Source organism: Aspergillus homomorphus, assembly GCF_003184865.1.
Source record: "Aspergillus homomorphus CBS 101889 unplaced genomic scaffold BO97scaffold_61, whole genome shotgun sequence".
NCBI lineage: Eukaryota > Fungi > Ascomycota > Eurotiomycetes > Eurotiales > Aspergillaceae > Aspergillus > Aspergillus homomorphus.
The window spans coordinates 111377-127255 of record NW_020291947.1 but is presented as its reverse complement, the minus strand read 5'-3'; the positions used below and the strand labels follow the sequence as shown (position 1 = coordinate 127255).

The 15879-nt window shown below is 53.2% G+C and overlaps 6 protein-coding genes across 6 annotated transcripts; 1 reads left to right on the top strand and 5 right to left on the bottom strand.

The window, feature by feature from the left end:
• Positions 1-514: 514 nt before the first annotated feature.
• Positions 515-2554, bottom strand: BO97DRAFT_244649 (esterase/lipase family protein). The gene is made up of 3 exons (XM_025690819.1): positions 2166-2554; positions 1902-2050; positions 515-1821 (listed from the first exon to the last, which is right to left on the bottom strand). The coding sequence occupies exons 1-3, from the start codon at positions 2205-2207 to the stop codon at positions 657-659; spliced, it is 1356 nt and encodes a 451-aa protein (XP_025546803.1). The 5' UTR covers positions 2208-2554; the 3' UTR covers positions 515-656.
• A 2763-nt stretch (positions 2555-5317) lies between these two features.
• On the bottom strand, positions 5318-7440 carry BO97DRAFT_463493 (uncharacterized protein; the record flags this gene model as incomplete). The annotated part of the gene is made up of 4 exons (XM_025699461.1): positions 5318-6031; positions 6901-6938; positions 6983-7264; positions 7300-7440. Coding segments are annotated over 4 exons (1146 nt in total), but the record flags the coding sequence as incomplete, so codon positions are not given.
• A 1605-nt stretch (positions 7441-9045) lies between these two features.
• On the bottom strand, positions 9046-10230 carry BO97DRAFT_473533 (acyl-CoA thioesterase; the record flags this gene model as incomplete). The annotated part of the gene is made up of 2 exons (XM_025700245.1): positions 9046-9918; positions 10000-10230. The coding sequence occupies 2 exons, from the start codon at positions 10228-10230 to the stop codon at positions 9046-9048; spliced, it is 1104 nt and encodes a 367-aa protein (XP_025546801.1).
• Positions 10231-10889: 659 nt separating this feature from the next.
• BO97DRAFT_446725 (mitochondrial 37S ribosomal protein bS6m) lies at positions 10890-11738 on the bottom strand. Its single transcript, XM_025698681.1, has 3 exons — positions 11630-11738; positions 11536-11567; positions 10890-11429 (listed from the first exon to the last, which is right to left on the bottom strand). Exons 1-3 carry the CDS (start codon positions 11651-11653, stop codon positions 11111-11113), a joined length of 375 nt encoding a protein of 124 aa, XP_025546800.1. The 5' UTR covers positions 11654-11738; the 3' UTR covers positions 10890-11110.
• Positions 11739-11898: 160 nt separating this feature from the next.
• Positions 11899-13149, top strand: BO97DRAFT_408861 (glycine decarboxylase subunit H). The gene is made up of 3 exons (XM_025695954.1): positions 11899-12139; positions 12267-12329; positions 12449-13149. The coding sequence occupies exons 1-3, from the start codon at positions 12001-12003 to the stop codon at positions 12769-12771; spliced, it is 525 nt and encodes a 174-aa protein (XP_025546799.1). The 5' UTR covers positions 11899-12000; the 3' UTR covers positions 12772-13149.
• Positions 13150-13164: 15 nt separating this feature from the next.
• dscA (ubiquitin-protein ligase dscA) lies at positions 13165-15820 on the bottom strand. The gene has a single exon (XM_025695953.1). The coding sequence runs from the start codon at positions 15634-15636 to the stop codon at positions 13231-13233; it is 2406 nt and encodes an 801-aa protein (XP_025546798.1). The 5' UTR covers positions 15637-15820; the 3' UTR covers positions 13165-13230.
• Between the last annotated feature and the right edge of the window lie 59 nt (positions 15821-15879).

Below are 15879 nucleotides of genomic sequence, written 5' to 3'. Positions count from 1 at the left end.
GATTGCAATTGCTGCACCGTAGCGCTCGGAGGAAGTAAAATCGGCTCTTAGTATCTAAAGGGTGTGGGTTGCTGATCAAGAACGATGGTCGTTCAAACCAGTTCTCTTAGTCGGTCTGATCGAGCCGGACTTGACGCACGGCCGGCTCTTCGGAAAAGGGAAGGTCCACCGTCCATCCATGATGGATCGAATGGTATCATCACCTTCCTAATGTACCGCGTAATCTCTTCAAATCAGTCTTCGGCGAGCACGCCAATTGCCTGCGTCAGATGTAAGCCACGAATCTTCAGCTATGGGAGCGGCCAACTGGTATTTAGCTCCCCCCGCCTTCGTTGTGTCAGCCTGGGTGTGATCGGACCCTTCGTCCACTAGCTCCAACTCACATCGTCCCAGCGTGCGTGCGTTGCCCGGGTAAGCGACAGACTTGTTTTCGGAAGTTAGTGGAGCAACGGGGCCAATATCGGAAGCTGAGATCATTTTATTGAGACCACCTTCAGGCCATTAGTGGTAGAAATGCGTACGGAGGATTGTGGAGAGTCGGCGAGCAAAGAAAATTTGGAGAAAAGGTCGGATGCGTTAGGACTTAGGGAAGAGAAGGAGGGAAGGACTTCCGTCAATGGCCCTCCCTTCTCAGCCTCGCCGAAGCACTGAAGCTTCTATTCCAGGACCACCACATCGTCGCTGTCCATAGATCCACCACCGGACTGGTCGTGGAGACTGCCACTCTCGGGGGGCGGCATATCCCCATCAGTCTCCTCAATTGGTCCTGTGGCCGTGGCGTACCACCCCTGGTCGATCGACTCAACTAATGCTCTGCTTGCTTCACGGAGAAGTGAAGCAAAGTCTGGATTCTCCGTCTGCAAGAACATGCTGGTATGAGCCTTGATTTCATCTGCAGCTTTATCATTCACGGCTTTGATCCATCGGAGCCCTGAATCCGGGACCCCCGGGCCTTGGCCTTCCGCCGGAAGCGAACAGAAAGTGCGATCCTTAGAGCGTATAATCTTTTGGCTGAACGACGTATCGCTACGGTTTGTGTTCTCTACCAGCGTGCTCGCATTTTTGCCCAAGCACGTATAGAAATTAACGCAGGCGATCCCACGATCCCTTTGCACTTCCGAAAGCGAGACTAGGCGCTGTTTCAATTCCGAAGAACGTGCGAGACAGCCAACGAAGACCAGGTGGGATGACACCCAGCCCCAGCCGTCGGTTAGTCTCTGACGCTGCGAATACACTGCTGCCGCCCCGCCTGCCGCCAAAGCGCCTGCTCCGGCAAACATTGCATATCGCCCCCACCGTTGCCAGGACGGCGTGGCCGCGGCGTCGTTAGTCGAGGTGCTGCCGGCAACCGAGGCATTCGGCAGAGGTTTCTTAGGTTCTGCTGAGCGACCGGTCGAGGTTGTCTCCGCTGCAGACTTGTTGCTCCCTCCAATTCCGAACAGACCGGCCACTTCAGACAACGCAGTATACGCGGTGGTAGCATTTCGAAACTGTCCCTCGGCTCCGTACGAGACCACCCCCGGCGCAATCCCTAGAAATGGCGTATCGAATGCGAGAACCCCTTGGATGTGCGGGAACATAAATGAGCCGGGGCCGACGGAAGTATCCGAATCTGTCAGCGAGCCCGTCACATTCGGCTTCGTTGAGACATTGGCGGCGGGTTTTGGAGGCAGAGGCTGCTCGAAAGCCAGTAGGAGGAGTGTTTCGGCCGCCACAATCCCACCCATTGAGTGACCGACGAGGAACACATGGACCGACGGATCCACGGTGGGTGAAGCTGTTCGGTTCGCGACTTCCAAGTCGATGACTGTGTTCTGCAACCTGTAAGAACGGCTGTGGCTTAGTGGTACGTTCAAAGCCCAGATGAGCTTGCAATCACATGGTGCGCCGGCGCTACGAACCATTCCCGCAATGCGCTCACACATTCCTTCAGGTCACCTCGAGTTTCGTACTTTGGATAGACCGCAGTTGTCACTCGTACGGCGGGGAGAGCGCGGCTGACCACCGTACACAAATGCCTAGGAAAGTCCCCGAATGTATCATCCCCCCCCTGCTAGTATTAGCGATTCCGACTTCCGACGAGTACGGCTTGCGACCGACCGGCAAACTGCATGCGCGCAAAGCAGAGCGACGACGGAAGATCACATATTGAACGCAGGACACACCTTGAATCCGTGAATGAACACGATAAGCAGTGTCTTCTTCATTGCGCAGATGAGCTAGGCCAAACAGTACATGATGGTGTTCAAGACTAGAAGAAAACTCCCCCGGAGAAAGACAGTGAAAATGGGATCTCGAGATGGATGGAGAGCGGGACAAATCCCTAGGAGGAAAGCGTCGGTCAGCACCTGGCAAAAAGAATCACTACGTCATCCGGCAAATAAGTCATGTGACTAGCTTGTTTGCTGCAAACCCGTGTGAATGCCTGACTGCCCTCTTTTCTGCCTTGCTGCCTCGTTTCTACTCTTGCGCCGTCATCGAGATTGAGATGGTATCTCCTGGCATCTGAAGCTTGTTTGCCGTGGTGGAACAGTCATACGATCTTCTCGGGTCTTGGATTGCCATCAGAGGCCGGGCTGTAGTCTATGCAAGGTTTTGAGGCTTGCGCCTAATCCAGGCCACCCCATCAATCAGCCTTCAGATCTAGATCTCGATCTCGATCTCGATCTCGCTCAATCAGACTGAAGCTCGATATTGCCACTCGATGCGATAAGGTACCCGCTTCAACAGATCAGGCTAAAGGTCCAGGGCGGGTCAAAGATTCAGGCACAACCTTCTTGCAACCTCATATAAAAGACGTGGTCGTCTCCGTCCCCAGTACCACCAGTGATTATCCGTCTGGCAGTGTCGTAGTGGCTGTTTCTCTGAGAGTTTATCTGATAAGCCACGTCCGCAGTAAAACCTAGTACAAAATATAAAGCTTCACGAAATACCTCTTGCCAGTGCCTTCCGCTACTCCGTTGGGGAAATATTTCGAAAGTAGTTGCAGAACAGATTGGAGATAGCTACCAAGTTTGTCCGGTAGAGTACATTGAATAAAGAATTGTGCATTCAGGCTTCGACTATTCAACAATGAGAGTCTATCTCTTATTCACCTCGAATTTCTTCTAGCTTCAGTCCTCGTAGCGTTGTATGGCGTACTCCGAAGCACCCTAGTACGTGTCCACATCAATCCATTGTTGGCACTATTCCCATGTCCTCATCATCAGTGTCCAAGTAGAGATACAGGTAAGTGAACGACGCACTGCATCTCAATTGCATGGCCAGATTCTCAAAACATAGGCTATCATAGATACTCAATTTTCCTTACCATGTCATGCTAGCCACTTCAGACCAGAGATGCTGACTTTATAGCTTCCATGGTTTGTTGGTCTCAGTACTTTCCTGTAATTCACAAAGACACCCCCCCACCTAATTCAATAGACATTTAGAGACCACGAAATCGCATTGAATAATCGCACTCGATGCCCGGACACGATAATTTTGTGATTATCACTCAGCTCCTCTGGGTATCCCACTCCACCGTTGATTTAGGCCTCGTCAGCACTACCTACCATATTTTCTACCATGCAGTATCCCTCACTGGCTGATAGGCTTAAATGTAAGCGATGCTATCTCCAGAGCCCTTTTCCGTTCAACATCCTGCCAACACAATTCTCTGGACCAGGTCTCCGATTTCTGTCGCTCGGACACTCCATCGGGGGTGCCTGCGTGCGTGGTTTCAAGCAGCGCACAGGAAAAGAGGCCTGGCTGTGGAATTCGATCTGATTAGGGTAAATATTTGTCGTATTATAGACGACCATATGTGTATATCGCTGACAGAAGACAAGGTCCCTCAAACCGGCAGCCCAGTTAATCCTAATATCAAAAGCTCGACCTGCTTTTCCAACCAGATCGTTGTCTACCCTTTACGCAGACCTGGGTATCCACCAGGCTATCTGATCTTAATTGCAAGCATTGTCGCAGACAACAAACCACCCTCATTTTGTGGGCGCAAGAGTGCTCAGCTCCTCAAACTCTTGATTTCTGCATCAATATTAGCGATTTGAAAAGTTCCCACCGTTGCTGACTGCCGATCTTCTACCTTCGCTTTACAAATCATTGTCCATAGCCTCCAGCACGAAGCAGGCCTCTTCCAGCCGACTAAAAGTGTAATTCAGCATATCCTAATTTTGCGAGTCCCAGGTGGCACAGACAAATGCATAACCCAGTAGCGCAAAGTCCGACAGACAGCATGTCGCTGTTTGAAGTCGCGTGCTGCAGGCACTTTGACCAGCAGGGCTATCCAGCAGCATTCTCACCTTCAAAGCCCCACAATCGGATATGGCATCATCTTAAACTCGCTCCAGTCGACTCACCTTCCCCCATATGCGCGGTGTCAAGTGGTACTCCAGCAAGAGTTTCAGCAAGGCTGTACCGTTATTGCCAAAGCAAATACCGAGACCGCAGTTCTGTCCGCAAGCATCGATGCTATCGAGATGCGGTTGCCCCAGGAACTTGCGTGTGCTGGCGACGGGCACCTTCCTCTCATGAAATTACAGTAGTATTTATTCCTTGCGTCAGACATCATCTCGAATACCAGCTTCCTCTTCAATTCTGATCCTTGATCCTAGTGTAGGCTGCCACATTGCGAATCACGAAAGCATACGAGCACAGCTTGAATACCTGGTTCACTCGACCTCCGCTATGAACCAAGAGAAGGACCTGTTCCGGGGACGCTTATGGACGAACGGGACTCAAAGAAATTAAGAACGAGTCAGCGCGACGAGCAGTGGTCGTGGTGATTGCTGGTCAGGAGGCTGTCGGGAATGACGAACATAGTGCTTCAGCCGCGTGTTGGTGAAGAGGAGTGTTGTATTTTGAAATTTCTATGTTCATCGCACTAAATGATTCGAATATCCTTTGCCTTTGCCTGTATACGGAGCCTTGAACCTTATCCGCAAGTCCGGCCTGGCCGCTTGTTAACATCGTGCTTCATGTTACTCATTGCATCTTTTTCCATGCCGTTTCCTGCGAAATCTTTCGGTGGACGACGAATTCGTATCCATGGAATGGAGGAGACGTCAGCCAGCATAGTGATTTCACTGATCTAGGCAGTTGCCCGACATCAGCCTGGTCAGAGATTCTCGGAGGAAAGAGAAGAAGGATTTTAATCCCGGCCGATGGTCGATGGTGTCCAGCTCGTGCGTCTTTTTCCCCTTAAAAAGTTTTCTAGGACACTATATATAGAATAAAATCTGTGGTCAATTTCATATCATGGTCTCCCGATATAGCTCCGCAATCTCATTGATCCAGTCATTCTCCTCTCTGTTCGGCTCGCAGGGCCGCTGGTAACACCAGTCAATCTCACCAGCCACTGAACCAAGTCATCGGCAGGGTAGCAACCCGATGGAAATCAGCGTAGGACGATTTTCCGAGAAAGTAAATCCCAGCGGACAGGACATACGCCTGGGCCTGGATCCTGCAGACGCGCATCCACGTACTGCGCGGTACCCTTCTCCACGCGTCGAGAACCCCGAACGGGGGACGATGCCGATGCGCCCGCAGCGCCGGATCGAGCGGCACGATCGGATGCTCCTCGTCGGGAAGCATGGAGGCGACGATGCGGATGAGAAGGACCCGGATAGGGAGAGTGGCCATGCACATTACAAAGCAGGGGAGTAGGCCGAAGGTCGCCAGCGCATAGCCTTGCTGTAGTGCGCGAGTGGCGTCTGGATCGAGGAGATCCTCGACATTCAGGAAGGGCGCTATGGGCTTTGCGAGGAGGAGGATAGCGAGGTCCATTGAGTACACGCCTACCAGATACTGGTTTGCGGCTTCTATGATGGCTAGGGGCGCTGTGCGGGTCCAATTGGCCAGGCTGGGGAGGCGCTGGTAGATGGGTCTTGTGGATGGCTTGGTGATAACGGTGTGGATCCAGAGGATTTGGAGGTTGGCGAGGAGGGCCACAGTGAGGATAGAGCACAGGTGTGCTGCGCATAGGTTGGTGTTGATTCTAGTTGGGATGAGCGTTGGGAGGTGGGAGAGAGCACTACTGGCGAGGTCGTGGGTGATGAAGACGGGGAATCCGCGGAGGCAGAAGGAGAGTCCGGTCTGGATGCGGACGTGGTGGATGGCACTCCGGACAGAGTTGGTCTTGTCGGACTGGGGCGATTCGATTGCAGCGACAGTTAGCATGACCATTGCGTACGGATATTGGACTAGCCACCAGAGCACAATAAACACTTCGGGGGGTAGCATGTTGAACAAGGCGAGATGAGATTCGCGAGATCAATTATTATAAAGTCTCCAGGATGGCTGGGATGCAGAATGGAGAGAGAAGATGCTTCCTAAATACCAATGAGGTAGCCAAGTCTACAAGTCTAGGATGAATGATTACATACTCCTAGTAGTAGTAGTAAACCCCACCTCAACCAGGGCTGACCTGTAAACTACCTAGTAACCTAGTGCCCTCAATTACTATCGTGGCACTAAATAGAGACTATAATTTCTACTACAGGCCTTATTCCACCGGCATTGCCTCACGACTCACAGACACGTTGGACAGGCGCCGCAATTATCAGGATTCTCTTTGCCCTCCTCATACATCTGGATAGCCACATGCCAGACCTTTCCATTCTCATCCCCCACCTGCCACAAAGCGTTGGTAAGCCCTTCTGAGCTTGTCGAGTTGACCAAATCCTTCGCAAGGGTGCCTGGGCTTCCGCCTGAGTCGCATTTGCAGCTCCCCGAACCACTGAATGACCCAAACACTGTAATTCCATTGGCGAGACGAGCGATGACAAAGTCGACCCCCTGGGCAACCACTGACCAACCCCGGTTTTTGAACGCTTCATAGACTGCCTGCCCAATCTGCGAGTTGCTTACCCTGTGTGTCATGTTAATGGCCCAAGGCACAACGCTTCGAAACTGCAGTATGCCCATTCAAGCTGGCGGGCCTCTAAAAAGCCGTCGAGGTAGACTTCGGGTCGAGAGACCGGACCGAGGCGTGCTCTTTTTCGGGTTGGTCTGCATCCGTGCTTTGCACAGTCCACTGACGCTGGATGCTATTGACATGTTCCAGGTTGGTGAGCAGGAACACGTCAAAGGCTTCGTTTGCATAGATGTAATCCTCCGTGCGGTTGGCTCGGTCCACGGTGCGGAAAAGGCCATGCGCAACCGGGACCTTCAACTGCGCTGCATTCGACGATGGAAAATTGTACAGGTAGTCCGTTTCGAAGTATTCGGACGCGGACGCATCGACCGTGTCGCGCGTTCTGGCTGACTTGTCACCGGTACAACCTTGATGGATTATCCGACGCTGCTGAAGGCGTACAGATTGAGGCAGCCGTTCGTGTTTCGGATGTGTCCGACGATGGAACCGCTGCAATCGTCGGTGTCATAGACATTGACTGCGTGTTGGTCATCGTAGATGTTGTCGACCTTGACGAAGACATTGGCTGGACTATGGAATTTCCTAACGCTATGTTCTCTTGCTCTAGCAGGTAGTCCTCTTGAAGGCTGTGTATGTATTCAGTTTTTTGACAAATCTATATCATCTTACGTACTTGCTGGTCATATGCTGCCAGCTGCTGGACACAAGTTTGCCAACCGTAAGGCTTCATCTTCGTGTCCTACAAACAACATAAATTAACATTGCGAAAGGATTAGGCACAATTGTTTCAAACAGCTTTCTACCTCCTTCCTCTCCACTCAGATGTTGTTACTGGCAGGGTCCAGCGATGTCTATCTGCTGTGACCTTAGCCTACCGCAGAGGAGTAATCCCCATGCACCTCCACCCATGGAGAGTACTTGTCACAGTCTACAGGTTTTTCAACCGTGACGACCTTCCGAGAAAATCACACGACTCTCAAAATCTCCGAGAATGAATTCTATAGCTCTTAAAGCTCTCAGCTTACGCCAGTATACACTATTCATTCGCGTGCTCGCTAGAGTATTTCAAACTCGGGATACTTTCCCATTTACTCTAGCCCATGCATGTATGTACTGTATTCCGTCAGCCCTAGTAACCGCGAACCGACGAGACAGTGCGGGTGCGGGGACCCCACCAACTCCGATCAAGGCAAGAAACTTGACTGTCAGCATTGACAATGACTTCCATGCGAGCTCTCAGGCCTCCTTGGCGGTTATGATGACCTCCAAGTTCGAGTCATGCAATGTAACCCTTAATACCCACTCGTTCGCGGATATGCGTCTGGAAATTGGCACGGTCGACAAGTTCCCGGGCGTCGGCGCTCTTGGCAGTCTGTGATATCACACAGTTTGCCAAGACAATATGTTCTGGGAAATTGCTTTCCATTCATGCCTACCAACCTCTCATATTTGCGCTGAGGCGTGATGTGTAAGCGCAGCGAAGAGGCTGCTGGTGTAGTCAAGCATGTAAACACAAGAAAGCAGTCCTCGCTCACAGACGAGATTGGCACTCGCGACGAAGAGTAGAGGGAGATAGGTCCGGCCTGTTGTTTTGGATTGTTGAAGGGATTTCTTTTAGGTACGTCATAAATCACCTAGAGAAAGCGAGTGTCGCTCAACTGGCCCGGGGGAAAGCAAGAAATGAAGCGCAGCACCAACACCAACACCAGAGAGACGGGCATTGGCTGGGGATGTGACAGCCCTGGCCTGCCAAGAATGGCCAAGACGACCCTTGTCAGGACCCGTGTCGATGATCCGAACTGGTTCTATTTCTCTGGTAGGTACTTGTCTCCCTGTTTGGGATTTGCCTATGATGATATAGTCCGGTGCATGGTAATAAGAGGATGAACTCGGCCTACTACTATTGGATATCAACCAGCGAAATTAGTAAGACCATGTAGAAGAATAGACTCTGACAGTAGAGAGTGCAAGAGAGAAGCGCATGCTTGTGGATAAACTACCATGGTCATTGCATGGGTCATGCTGTGAAACGAGACAGGGATCCCAACCAAGCCCAATCACAACCACAAAATATATAGCTTTAAGCACTCAAAACTCTAATGTAGCCACAGTGCCGTGCCAACACGCTCAACACCCATCATACCGTCCGATCAGCCCAGCCTCACGAACCGTCATAGCTTCTCCTTATCCAGCCTCACTGCCTTCAGCAAACTATCCTGATAGCTCGTAGCGACCAACCTCCCCTCAGGCGACCACAACCAACTCTCATGGATCGCGCGATTCTCACCCGACCTAGGCGTCCACCCCTCCTGAATAAACCACCTCTTCTTCTGCTCCCCCGCATCCCCAGCCCCCCAATCCACCATCCTCAACGCCTCCCCATGCTCATGAAACACAACAGTAAGCGTCAAACTCGCCAACGCATTCCAAGCCCTCATACCCAGCGCCCGCGGGATAAGCAACAACGAGTTCTTATCAGCCGCATACATATGCGCGCACGCATACAAGTTATCAAACTCGCCCTCCCGCTCCCTCCTCCTCAGCTCCTCCGCCCTCTCCAAGCCCCCGCCCTTAAACCCCTCGGGATCATCCCCCGGCATTCCCTTGAGCGCATAGAACGTCAACTGCCGATACCGATCCGGTTGCGCGCGCACCTCCTCCGTCTCGTTGTAGCACCGCATATCGACCTTCCGCGCTTCCAGGCCAGGGAACTCACGCTCCACAAGTCCGTGCTTCTCCCACTGCTCGCGCCAGTACTCGATGTAGAAGTCCGCGTCTACCCCAGGAGACACCGCGAAGTCCTCGGGGACTTTGCCGGTGAGGAGAGAGGCGTACCGTTCTTGGGCTGGGATGGGTTGGTGCACGAACCCGGCGGGCTCCTCCTCGCGCCGTTTGAAGGAGCACAGTCCCGAGAAGCAGATTTGGCCGTTCTGCCGTGCGTCGACGGCCCGTGTGCTGTAGCTTCGTCCGTCGCGGAGGTGGCGTACGCTGTATTCGTAGGGAGTGTCTAATTGACCTGGGAGGATGAATGTGCCCGTCATGTCCTTGGATGGTTAGTTTGGTGGTTATTGGGGGGGAAAGGCTGGGATGCGATGGGTTAGCGGGGATGAAAGGTGCGTATTTACGTGAATGATGAAGCCTTTCTCAACCGTCTGCGCGGCGGCGTAGGCCGATTGTGCGTAGACATGCCCCCCAAATGCGCGATCGGTTTCGCCAGGGGGGTAAGGTGGTGCTAGTGACTGGAACCGTTCGATATGTTCCGGGCTGGCCTCGGTCTTCGGGGGACTGTCCAGCCGGCGGAGGGACATCAGCTCCGCGAAGGAGGACGGGCTTTCTTGGTAGAGGAACTGCAACATTTTGAGCTGCCCTGTCGGATGATTTATGAGGACGCGAAGCAAGCTGTGTGCTTGGGGGGTGGGGTGTGGAGATGATGGAGGTATGGATGGAGGGCGAGATGAATCCCGCTCCCTGCGAATGGGGGTCACGGCGAATGAGATGGCAATTGACCGATGTGGGAGGCTCGCATAGGTGCGTGTGTTACTTCCGTGGCGTTTACCTGCGCAGACTTATTGTCGATCCAGCAGGGAGCCGCAAAAGAAGAGTATATGGCGAGGGCGGAGGCCGCTGTACCTGGTCGGCATCATAACCGACGCATGGCGGAGCTTACCTCGGCTGAAGGAGCCGTCGCGGATTGCACGCGGAAGATCTGCGGCCTGCCTGCAATGCCAATCGCTGGACACTCGCGATCCAATCTATCGAGTCACGGCACTACTAAATTGCAGGTCCGTGATTCTTGCATTCTGTGTGGCTTGCGCTGACTGATCCACTACCGCAGCCTTCAAAAGGCCTACTCGAGGAGACAACTAGCAGTATTACCGCTCAGTCAGGCTGACTAGTAGCCACTAGCCCATTCTGGGTCTTATCTTGCCATGAGAGCCCCATTGTATCTAGAATGTCCCAAGGGACAGACGCAAGCTGCGGTCCACGAAAGTGTTGAACTCAGATGAATTGATCCATCATCTTTATTGGCCTGAAACCGGCCAGTTCAAGTATATGCGCCAACGATGCTGATATGATATACAACACAGAATAAAAAGTAACTCCCATCCCAAATATGATACAATAACGATTCAGACGCGTTGCGCCGCAGGGCAAACCAACCGAGAAGGCTCCTCCGGCTCTTTTTTCGTCGCGAACATAATAACAATGAGTAAAAACGATCGTCAAACCAGTAACCTAGTTTGCCTCAGGTCGGAACAGCATGCTACGGTATCTGTTCCATTCCACCTTGCCCTCCACATCCTTAATGTCCTCCAACTTGTCGCCGAGCTTCACGACGGAGAAGCGGATCATCCGAGGGTCGAGACCGAGGGTTCGGCGGACGCTGTTCTGGACGCTCGCGGAGGAATCGAAGCGCATGATGAAATGGTGACCTTCGGCGTAGCGGGCCTGGTGTTTCGTGGTGGGACGGGGCAGGCTGAAGGTGCCCCAGTTGGTGTAGCCGCGGACTACGCCGCCGGAGCGTAGGACCTGGATGCCGGCATTGCGAGCGATTCTGTGCAGATGATTAGAGTCGGAGCAGAACCGGTGGATCGGGACCAGTAATGAGGTTTTATCGTGTCGCTGGGCAGTGCAGGGGAAGGGGCCGACTCGGTACGTACTCTCGGACCTCGCTGAGGCTGCCGGGGCGGACCTGCACAACACTGTTAGCCATAACTCTCTCTGTCCAGCTGTAAAGTTCTTTCGAGTACATACAATTGCGATCAACTCGTACAACATGGTCTCGATCAATCTATGGGTGAATATCGGGATCGATCGACGAAAGGAAGGAGACACAGCCAGGAGATTGATTGATCGATTGAAGCCAACGGGAACTTCTGAACTGGGAAAGGGAACCAGATTTTTCCGGCCCGCCGCCGCCTTTCTTATCGCAACGGACTTGGCAGTTGTTATCAGAAGTACCCGGGAATTGCTCGTCATCTCCGTCATTAGCTCTTCTACTTTACTATTTAACCTCTTTTCCACTTCTCTCTCCTTCCCCCACAACTATTGCTCTTCGCACTTTCTCCCACCACCACATTTACATTCACTCTACGGTTAGCTCTACAACCTCAATTCCTCTCATAATGTCTGCTCTCGCCAGTTCCTTCCGCCCCATGGCCTCTCGCTTCCTGGCGCAGAAGCTCCCCCTCTCCGCCGTCCGCAGGGCGACGCCCGTCAGTTTCCCGCGGGGAAGTGTCCGGAGCTTCTCGCAGAGCCCCTTCTGTACGAATTTCCCTGTGAAGCTGTATTGAAGCCAATGAGGCTTCCCGCTTGCTTTCCCTTTTTATAAAACTCATCTGCAATGGCGGTGGTGGTGGTGGCTAACCAGACCTTTTTTTTTGGCGGATAGGGCAATTGAAGAAGTACACCGAGTCTCACGAATGGATTGAGCTGGCCGATAACGGCAAGACTGGTGAGTATCCTCCTCCTGCCTCGTTCCCAAGCCCAAGCTCCTTTCTTAACTTTACCGTCCCTTCCCCATCCCACCCCTCCACATCCCTCCCACCAGACCAAGATACTAACCCAAGCCAGCCAAAATCGGCATCACCACCTACGCCGCCCACTCGCTAGGCGACGTCGTCTACGTCGAGCTCCCCGCCGAGGGACTGGAGGTGGCCGCGCACGAGCCCGTCGGCGCCGTCGAGTCCGTCAAGTCCGCCTCGGACGTGCTGTCGCCCGTCTCCGGTACCGTGGTGCGCGGTAACAGCGTCCTCGACGACCAGGCCAAGTTCATCAACCAGAGCCCCGAGGACGAGGCCTGGATTGCTGAGATCGAGGTCAACGATCCCGCTGAGCTGGATGCGTTGTTCGATGAGGCCGCGTATAAGAAGCATATTGAGGCGGAGGATCACTAGATTCCCAGGTTTGTGGCCTTGGGAGGCTGGTTGGGTTGGGGATTGATTGATTGATTGCGCTGGCTAGCTGGGGTGGGTTGGGTATGCGCTGGTGTTTATCCTATTTTCTTTGTGTTCTGTTTGGTTGCTATGTTTATGTATGCTTGGGTTAATGCTGTGGATGGTGGTGATGATTGCTTGCTTGCTGGCTTATAGATGATGTATATGGGTCCCTCTGTCTTTTATCTGACGTGTGATGAGGATGGCCGGGTTGAGGGAACTGGGACACGGCTGACCTCGTCGTTGCCGGGTTTGGATGAATAAACCTCGTATTCAACACGAGGTTACATGATAAAATTTACATTTTCTGCTTCTTCATGACCTGACCCCAACTCATCATCCACTGCAATTAACATAGTCTGCGTCTATCATACGTGCGGTATAAGCTAATGACACACATAATTGCTAATATACATCCGGCTACACCGGGGGAATGGACTCGCGACAGATCGGGCATTGGAGTCTAAGACGCATCCAACTCTCGAGGCATGTGCTGTGGAAGATATGACGGCAGGGAGTGACCATGTACGTGCGCCGACTGAGGATGCTCGTGGCGCCGTCGGCCATGCTGCTACTGCCTGCCCCACCCGTGAGCAGAACGGGCACCTCAATCTCCTGCATGCAAATCGCGCAGTCGAAAACCGCCTTCTTCTTGTCTCGGGGTCGGTGTTTGTCGTCGTCCTTCGATTCGCTGGGGTATTCGCGTTCGTCGGCCCGCAGCGCCCCGATGGGTAGCACGCTGCCGGACTCCAGATCGTCGCCGGATCCGGCACTATCGCGCAGAGTTGGGTGATAGTCGTACGCTGGGGGTACCCATCCGCGGGGAACGAAAAAGCGCGGGCCCAGGATGTCCTGACTAGCCAGGATCCAGACCTGAATCCAGACCCACCCTATCATAGAGAGAGCCGTCGTCGCGTCCGGTCGGATGAAGAGCACGTTTCCACGGGCGGTGAGGAAGTAGAGAAAAGGAAACAGGCGGAGGCAGCTCTGGCCGACCACAAAATCCCACCGCAGTGCTTTGCGACAGTTACGCATAATGTTGCGATAGATCTGTGGCGTCCAGAAAGATAGATAAATGAACCCAAGAATTCGAGCGTAGATTGCTCCGAGTCGGTTCGGCCAGAGAAATGCCCAGATCGAAATGATAAGCATTACAAACAGAATGAAGTAGAATCGTGCATACATGGCTCCCATGTCACTTCGAGCGTCCCGCGCTGTCTGTGGGGCACCACGGTTTGCGGCTGGCGCGTCTTCGTCAGCGGGAGCATCTTGGTCTGGCGGCAATATAATCGGAGTTGCGCCCGAGTCTCTGACCTGGGCCGCCGTAGCAGGAAGTGGCAGATTCGCTGAACGCGCAGTTGTCGGCGGTCGCCGCTGCTCTTGCTCTCTTCGCTCCGGGGCTTGAATGGCCCAGATCTCCATCATGAACTTCATCCCAACGTAACTGACGGAAAGGAAGGTCAGGAAGGAGGCCGTCGTCATCACCAGAAAGGATATCACCGAATAGAGCTCCAACAAAATGAAGACAAGCACAAATGAATCTCCGAATGCCATCAAAGCTATCGTATAGAAACTGATACGGCTCCTCGTGGAAGGTGTGGAAGCCTCCTTTACTTGTCTCAACAGCAACGCGATCTGAGCGACGGAGACGGCCGACATCACGAAGATCATGCGAGCAGAGTACTTTCCGAATTCCTCTATCTTTGGCCCTGATAGGTACAACGTCTCCGTGGGAGGGAATTCGGGTGCGCCCTTGGTTTCTAGAATGTATCCACAGTCAGGAGAGAACACAACGGCCGACATGACCATCAGGGGAGGTGTCGGGATCGGTGCCCCGATGGGATATCTCAGTTCCTGCTCTATCTGCTCGATAACTGCTTTATCCGCTAGATATCCCTGGATTGCCAGTGGGTGCTGCTGCAGGTAAACAATGTGTTCGCACCGCGGCGCGGGAAACTCCATATGCTCACTACCGGCCAATGAGGACCAGGGGAAAAGGGTAGGAGGCCGATTCTGCTTTTCGGAAATGGTATCCGACAAGGACTTGATGAGAAGGTCATGAGTGAGATTGTATGCATCGGGCGAAAGCGTGAGATGCGGCAAAGTGAGGAGACCTCCGAACTTCTCGCTAGTGGTACTCATGATGGCCCCTCCAGTCTCTGGAAAGTGTATACCGATCAGTGAGAGGTACCAAGTGTTTCCCCAAGACTCTCCACTTTCCACAGCTAACGTGGCGCGGATCTCTCGGACGTGGCCTTGAGGCGACCGAAGCTCTTCCCCACCCCCTTCACGTACATCCAGATAGAAAGTGCCACTGTTCCCAGTGATATTCTGGCTGAATTCGTGCGTGAAGTAATCATTTTCTGAGATGATAGCGGTCTTGTTGAGCGGAGCATGAGGCTTGTCCTGCTTGCGGCGCACCCATTCGCCGCGCAGCTTGCCTGTCGTATTGCGGTAGACAGGAAGCATGAGCTGCGTTAGGTTGAGATCCGCGAGCGCGTCAGGGACCGCAAGGGACTTAGGCGGCCGAAAGCCTGCCTCGGACATGGCAGACCGCAGCTGAGACCGGGCTCTGTCCTGGACATCGGGGAGAAGATCCCAGGCATAACTGTCGTTCTTCCGGACGCCGGGAAAAGGCAACCATTTGTCCGCTCGCGGGTCGAAATCTCCATACTGAGTCTCGTTCAGCATGCGAAGCGCATTTCGCTCCTTTTCCAGTTCCCGCTGGTGCTCTCCATCTTGAGAAATCAAGGGCGAACGAGTCTGCGAGCTCAGGAGAAGATAGAAGACGAACAGGAAGAAGAAAAAGGAGCCGCGGTGATCCATAGATGCCGAGGGGACGTAGGCATCGGAGTTGGGGGGGAGGGGGAGAACTCCTAAAGATGAATAGATATACTTAAGTGAAAGCGTGTCGCATCGCCAAACTATGGCAGAAGCAAGCGACACTCATTTAGTGCCGGGCATTAAGCTTTCAAAAGGACCAGGCAACTGAGGATAACTAACGGTGATGATGACGAGGGAAGAAGCGGATGATGAAATGAGGAAGCGGGCGGGAAGTCCAGAGTCGAT